This window comes from Crocuta crocuta, unplaced genomic scaffold (assembly GCF_008692635.1).
Source record: "Crocuta crocuta isolate KB4526 unplaced genomic scaffold, BGI_CrCroc_1.0 scaffold243, whole genome shotgun sequence".
Lineage (NCBI taxonomy): Eukaryota > Metazoa > Chordata > Mammalia > Carnivora > Hyaenidae > Crocuta > Crocuta crocuta.
Window position 1 is genome coordinate 1839218 of NW_027529596.1, and position 7420 is coordinate 1846637.

Below are 7420 nucleotides of genomic sequence, written 5' to 3' on the forward strand. Positions count from 1 at the left end.
ACACCCCCAGGGTTCTGGCTGGAAGGACGATTAGCACAGGGAAGAGCCCGGCGCCACCTGGAAGGGGTGAGGATGGCAAAGCACCAGCAAGGGAGGGGGGTTAGTCCCGAAGAACCTGACGGGTGTGAGCCGCCGGGTCAGTTTCAGATCGATTTACACACCAGCGGTAGTGACTGACAGTCTTACATTGTGCCTTACGTGTCAGCAGAATATGCGAACAGACTTCACGCTTTAGAACGAAGGGTTGCGTTGCTAATGGATCCGGGCGCTGGTAGCAGTTCAGAGACTTGGAAAAGGAGCTGCCCGGTACCTCCCGGCAGCGCCGACGAGGCAGCCCTCAGCGTGAGCCAGAGGGGCCAGCCCGGGCATTCCTTCCCCACCACGGGATTTGTTTTTAATGTTTATTTTTGAGAGAGACAGCATGAGCAGGGGAGGGGCAGAGAGAGAGGGAGACACAGAATCTGAAGCAGCTCCAGGCTCTGAGTTGTCAGCACAGAGTCCGATGCGGGGCTCGAACTCGTGAACCGGGAGACCATGCCCTGAGCTGCAGTCGGACGCTCTACCGACTGAGCCCCCCAGGCGCCTCCACCACCACGTGATTTGGGAAAGGGGGAAAGGAAACATGGCTGGGAAGGCAGGGGAGTCCCAGGCTGCACGAAGGCCACGTCCTGCAGGACGTCAGTGGGGGAGGGCTGGCTTAAACCCCACCCCTGCCTGGTCGACACTGTGGAGTTGTACCAGACGCGTCCAGACTTCCACAAAGACTGGGGCTGTGCCAGCGCGGGGCACCGTGGTCACAGGGCTGTGGCGATCCACAGGGCTGTCCGGATTCATGAAGTAAACAGAGACTCCCACGCTGGGGAGTCTCCTGGAAGCTTCCAGGCCAGAGCAGGACTCCCGCCCACCGCACAGCTCTCTCCTGTTTCTCTCTCTTTTAGGCTTTGTTTATAAGACATTTGAAGAATGTTTGGAATTCATATGCCAAAATGAAGATAACAGAATCCTCAAATTCCAAAGCGGAATCCTCCTGGGACTTTACTCGAGTGTAGCTATCTGGTAACAATGTGTTGCACGTCACTAAACTCCCACACTTGAAAAATGTCGAATCCTGAACAAGAGTTCTAGAAGATTAAACACACACACACACACAAATGAAAGAAACGAATTTACAATCTGTTGTACCTGAGACAGATCGAAGGTGACAGCATGGATTGGACGCTGAAAGGCACCTTGGGGATGGTCTAGACGACCCCCCCCCCCAAGGCCACCACCGCTGTGTTCAGCGCAGCACATTTGTTACATACACACCACGGCGTGGCGATCCGGGGAGGAGAAGAGTACTTGCTTCTGAGGAGTGTTGGGGTGTGCGGGAGACTGATAAACGGCACCATTTGTGGGGCGCCTGGGGGCCTTAGTTAAGCGTCCACTCTTGGTCGCGGCTCAGGGCGTGATCTCCCAGTTTGTGAGTTCGAGCCCCGCATCGGGCTCTGTGCGGACAGCACGGACCCTGCTTGAGATTCTGTCTCCCTCTCTCTCCGCCCCTCCCCAGCTTGCTCTGTACTGCCCTCTCTCAAAAATAAATAGTCATTAAAAGAAATAGCCCCCCCATCCCACCAAGATGGAATTATATTGAAAAACACTGCTGATAGAACAGATTTTGGAGGATGTGGTTTATGTCTGTGGGGATCTGCAGGTGGGTGGGCTTCCTGATGCTGGAGCAGAGCTTTCCTCTCCTCGGGAGCAGAGAGATGGGCCTCGCTGCCGGTACCTCGTTAACCCACCACGCCTGGGGCTTCATGCCTTTCACAAGTTTTTAACTCAGTAAACCTGCCTCTACGGTCACGAAGGTCGTCCCTTCAAGGAAGTAGAGCCACAGTAACATTCCAGAACATTCATTACATTACTTCCACAGCTGCTCCCAACACTGAAAATCAGTCCCTATTCTGCCTCCCATCCCAAAGGCTACCTGCAGCCACGATGTCTACTGTTTATTTAGACTCTGTGATGAGTGAAACGACCATCAGAAGACATTCCCACCTAAAGGGCCACAGACTGGAGCAGTTCCAAATCTGAGAGGGAATCTATCACAGAATTCCTTGGGAGAAATTAAACGCTAAAAATTAACTACCCTTACCAGTTAAAGTCCGAAGAAATTAAAGTTCAAAGTCAAATGAACTCGCCCGTGTGAATTCAAATGCAAGGAATCTGAAGTCCAAAAGTCATCCTAATTTGTTGTTATTCTTTCTTTTCATGTTTATTTTTGAGGAAGGGGGGTGGGGGAGATACAGAATCCAAAGCAGCTCCAGGCTCCGAGCTGTCAGCACAGAGTCCAACACAGGGCTTGAAACCATGGACTGTGAGACCATGACCCGAGCCGAAGTCGGACGCTCAACCAACTGAGCCCCCAGGGGCCCTGCTTTCTTTTCTTTCAACAGCTGTGGCCTAGGTCAGTGCTGGTCACAAGTTAGTGGGCACAGGAGTCACCTCGAGAGCTTGTTAACACTTGTTAACTCGGATTCCCGGCCCCGCCCCCAGAGTCTGATTCAGCAGGTGGGGCTGGACCAGCAAGCCTACGTTTCTAAGGAGCATAAGGTGACACTGATGTTTCCAGTCTGTGACCCATACTTTGAGTCGTACCGGCCTAGGCCATCTCTCTTTGGAATTGGAACAATTTCTCCAAGCTCTAGAATTCATAGATACAAGCCTCTGATAATCCTTTCAGAGTCCAGAGAGTTCAGTGGTTACCTGAGCGTTCCCAAGGATTCTATTCATCACAAACCATCAAAAAATTCTCTTCTCACCCCGCTCTGTATCACATCATTTCCACGGGGAGCAGGCGACAGGCTCCAGGGCCCAGGTCCTGGGAGCTGCACTTGAAGGGAGACCCATTTTGGAACATCGGCCTGTTCCAAGGGCACCCAAGGGCATCCAAGGGCGATGCTGATTCGTGTTCTTCTTCTTCTGTGCTGGTGCAGGTATGCCAGGCTTCAGGAATGGGACAACTTCCACGTATTTGCCAGCAGAGCTAAAAACCTAGTGTCAAGACGAACTCCGACAGCTCTTTACTATGAAGGAATCAGTAGGTACATGGAAGGGCAAGTCCTCTACCTTCAGAAGCAGATTGAGGGGCAAGCTGAGAATGCTCAAGACACTGGGGTCGAGCTGCTCAAGGTGAGCCGGTTTCCAGGACAAACCACTCCTTCAGTGGCGGTCTGTCTGACACCTTGTGAAAATTATTTTCTCTGATTCCAGAATGTATATGTTTATTTAAAAAATATTTTTAATGTTCATTTGTTTTTGAGAAAGAGAGATAGAACATGAGCAGGGGAGGGGCAGAGAGAGAGGGAGACACAGAATCCGAAGCAGGCTCCAGGCTCTGAGCTGTCAGCACAGAACCCGACACGGGGCTCGAACCCATGAACCGGGAGATCATGACCTGAGCCAAAGCTGGACGCTTAACCCACTGGGCCACCCACTCACTGAACAAAATTGTGCCAAGTGCAAAAATACATGAATAAATGGCATTGACCTACTACCTAATATGCAGTGATCACCAAATACTAGGTGCTGGGGCACAAGGGGGAGCAAATTATACCTGGTACCCGCCTCTCGGAGTTTACAGCCTGGGCTGCGCAAGCCCCCTCGCCTGTCGACTTGACAGTTGTTTGCCTTGGTCTCTTAAAACCTAAGCACGTGTGTGTTAGTTTCCTATTGCTGGGCCCCCATTTAGCACAAACCGAACAGCTTAACTAACACAAACTTCTTATCTCACAGTTTGGCAGGTCAGAAGTCTGGACAGGCCTGACTGGGTTCTCTGCTTAGGGTCTTAGAAGGCTTCCGAATCAGGATGTTGACCAAACTACCCTTGGGTGGGGATCTTTCCTAGGGATCTAGGGAAGGCTCTGCTTGCAGATTCCTTAAGGTTGTGAGCAGAATCCAGATGCTAAACATTCAGGAATGTCTCTATGTCAGAGATGTTACAACTTTTCAAAACAAGGCATCCTGGGACTTCAAGGCATCTTGAAGTACCGTAGCTCATTTAATCCTCACAACGTTGTTAGGACATAGTAGGTCTTTTTCACCTCTGCTGTCACGAGGAGCAAGTCTTCAATGTGCCCAGGTGGGAGCTGTGTTCACCACTGTCATTCAATACCCAGGCCCGGGGTCGCCTTCCGCAGTCTGTTCACACTGCCTACTCATCACTGCCTCAAACACATAAAAGGTCATTGTCACCTCTGCTCAGAGGTACATTCTCTTTGGATATAGAGCATGTATTTATATTTCTGACGCATAAAGCATTCTGCTGGCTCCCATTCAGGGTATGGAGTTGCTCGGTTACAGAAAACATCATTTTGCTTTATGTAATTATTAGGTATTATGTGTTATTTTCACAATTATTATGTATTCTATAATTTCACGTAATTTGATAGAGTATCTTAAGTTGAGAAAGTGACTCATGAGACTCTTACCCAGACTCTGCGCTGAGTGTGGAGCTCAATCTCATGATCCTGAGATCATGACCTGAGCCAAAATCAAGAGCTGGATACCTAACTAAGCCACCCAGGTGACCCGTCATTATCACTTTTAAATATTGATTGAGTACTAATAAAGGTGTACCACGCTTTTGGCCAACCTGATATATGGAAGTCCAGATAGATAAACTAGCAGATGATGAAAAGAAAGCACATCTTTTTCTTTCTTTTTTTTTTTAATTTTTGAAAATGGTTATTCATTTTTGAGAGACAGAGTGTGTGCGTGGGAAGGGCAGAGAGAGAGAGGGAGACCCAGAATCTGAAACAGGCTCTAGGCTCCGAGCTGTCAGCACAGAGCCCGACACGGGGCTCGAACTCGTGAAAGGCGAGATCATGACCTGAGCCGAAGTCAGATGCTTAACTGACTGAGCCAGCCAGGCGCCCTATGGACACCTTCATTAGTAGTAAAATGATAAAGCTCACGCATCTCTAAGACAGTACAGGTTAAAAATTCAATAGGCACTTACCGGGTTCAATAAAGATGAGAAGGACACTGTGCTCCAGAAGTTTGTGACGTATTTGAGTTTGAAAAGGGGATGGGGGGTGGGGCGCCTGGGTGGCTTAGTCGGTTGGGCGTCCGACTTTCGCTTAGGTCATGATCTCGCGGTTCGTGGGTTCGAGCCCCGTGTCGGGCTCTGTGCTGACTGCCAGCTCAGAGCCTGGAGCCTGTTTCAGTCTGTGACTCCCTCTCTCTCTGACCCTCCCCTGCTCACGCTGTCTCTCTCTCTCTCTCTCCTAGAAATAAATAAAACATTAAAAAAAAAGAAGAAGAAAAGGGGAGGGGGCGGAGGGAGAGGAGACAACATAGGAACACAGGCGTAGGAAGCGCGAGCTGTGCTGCCCTCAGCACAGAATGACGCCTTGCTCACACCAGGCGAGCATCTCTTAGGTAATTGATAGACTAAATACACATGTTAACAGGTCAGTCAGGAAAACTCAGTGTTTTGATTCCGTTTCTATCATATTGAAATCAATGCAATAAACCAATGGGCATTGTTTCAGCGACCATCAGATTAGCAAAGAGAGAGGACACACTCCCACTCTGAAAGACTCCCATAAACCTTCCAGAGAGCATTCTGGCAAAATATCTTTAAGTGAATTCTCTTCCCCAGAATTATCCCAAGGAAATAATCGGATGGCAAACAAAAATGTGTCTATAAAGATGTTGATCTCCGGTTTATTATAATACTAAAAAAACTAGGAAAAAATAAAAACTATATGCACGTCAAAAAGAAGATGGGGGGGCGCCTGGGTGGCTCAGTCGGTTAAGTTTCCAACTTTGGCTCAGGTCACGATCTCACGGTTTGTGGGTTTGAGCCCCCCATCGGGTTCTGTGCTGACAGCTCAGAGCCTGGAGCCTGCTTCGGATTCTGTGTCTCCCTCTCCCTCTGCCCCTCCCCCACTCACACTCTGTGTCTCAAAAATAAATAAAAATATTAAAAAATTTTTAAAAAGATTGGTTAAGTCAGAAATAGTATATTTAAACATAAAAATTCTGAATTTCTGACTCTTCTTTTAAAAATTGGAGTATCTGGTGAGTCTAAGCCCACATGCCTAAAAGGGCAGCTGTTGTGTGTAACTGAGAGGTGACGCTCATATAGGGCACATCTGTAGCGTGACATAGTCCCTTCTGTCCTTATGTTACTTCTTTATGTTACTTGCCTGACTCTTGTCAGCATTTGAATTTGTGAGCTCTGATACAGAAGGATCATGTCCCTGGAAAGCGTTCATAATGTGATGCTAAATGAGAAAAANTTAAAAGGGCAGCTGTTGTGTGTAACAGAGGTGACGCTCGTATAGGGCACATCTGTAGCGTGACATAGTCCCTTCTGTCCTTATGTTACTTCTTTATGTTACTTGCCTGACTCTTGTCAGCATTTGAATTTGTGAGCTCTGATACAGAAGGATCATGTCCCTGGAAAGCGTTCATAATGTGATGCTAAATGAGAAAAAGAAGTTTCCATACTATGTGATGAGTATGGTCCCAACTGTGGGTACGGTGTGTGTGTGTGTGTGTGTGTGTGTGTGTGAGACAGAAAGAGAGAGAGAGAGGGAGGGAGGGAAAGGAAGAGAGAAAGAAGTGAGAAAGCGTGTACCTAAATATTAAAAATATTTTTCTCTGGGTGCTAAGTTCATGAGTAACTTTTTTCATGTTTTTCCCTAAATTTTGAACAATAACTTATATTGCTTTGGTAATAAAAAGAAAAGGTACTTTTTTAAAAAGTGCTTGCCCAGCAGGGTTAGCGAGCGCCCACCCATATCGCATTCCGGTCCAGGCAGAACGCTGAAGCCACCCCACTTGACACGTGTCACTTTGTGTCCACTACTTCCTGGGCCACGTCTCTGCAACACACCTTTTCGTTTGACTGCTTCAGTCTTCGAGATGTTCCCACATCACTGGTGGAGACAAATCTTTGTGGCCAAGGATGCTTTCTGGTTCTGACACGCTGCTGCTTTCCCTGTAGAATTTGGAGAGTCTGGTGGCTCAGGACACCACCGGCCCTGTCTTCCACCCAAGGCTCTACCACCTGATGGCCTACGTCTGTATCCTCATGGGCGACGGGCAGAACTGTGACCTGTTCCTGAACACGGCCTTACAGCTGTCTGAAACGCAGGGGAACGTGCTGGAGAAATGCTGGCTGCACATGAGCAAGGCAGGTACCGTCAGCCAGCCCGCGGGGGTGGGGGTCCCCCCCCAGGGAGCCCCCCGACGCCTGCCGCCTCGTCAGCTCTCCCCAAGCAGGGAGGGCCCTCACGGGCCTTTCTGGACTCTTCCTAAAAGGGGCGACGGATCCCTGGGTCAGGCTGTGTGCCGCCTCTTCCCCTTGGGGTTCCCACGGAGCCCCCCTGGCACTCCCTGCACCCCCCCCCCCCCGCGGCCCCCACCA

The 7420-nt window shown here is 49.3% G+C and overlaps 1 protein-coding gene across 1 annotated transcript in view; it reads left to right on the top strand.

Annotated features, from left to right (window-relative positions):
• ADCY10 (adenylate cyclase 10) overlaps positions 1-7420 on the top strand; it is an 80662-nt gene that overhangs the window by 72471 nt on the left and 771 nt on the right. The window contains exons 30-32 of the mRNA XM_077761762.1: positions 939-1056; positions 2976-3171; positions 6998-7186. Of these exons, the coding sequence (XP_077617888.1) occupies positions 939-1056; positions 2976-3171; positions 6998-7186 (503 nt within the window). The remainder of the gene's footprint in view (positions 1-938; positions 1057-2975; positions 3172-6997; positions 7187-7420) is intronic.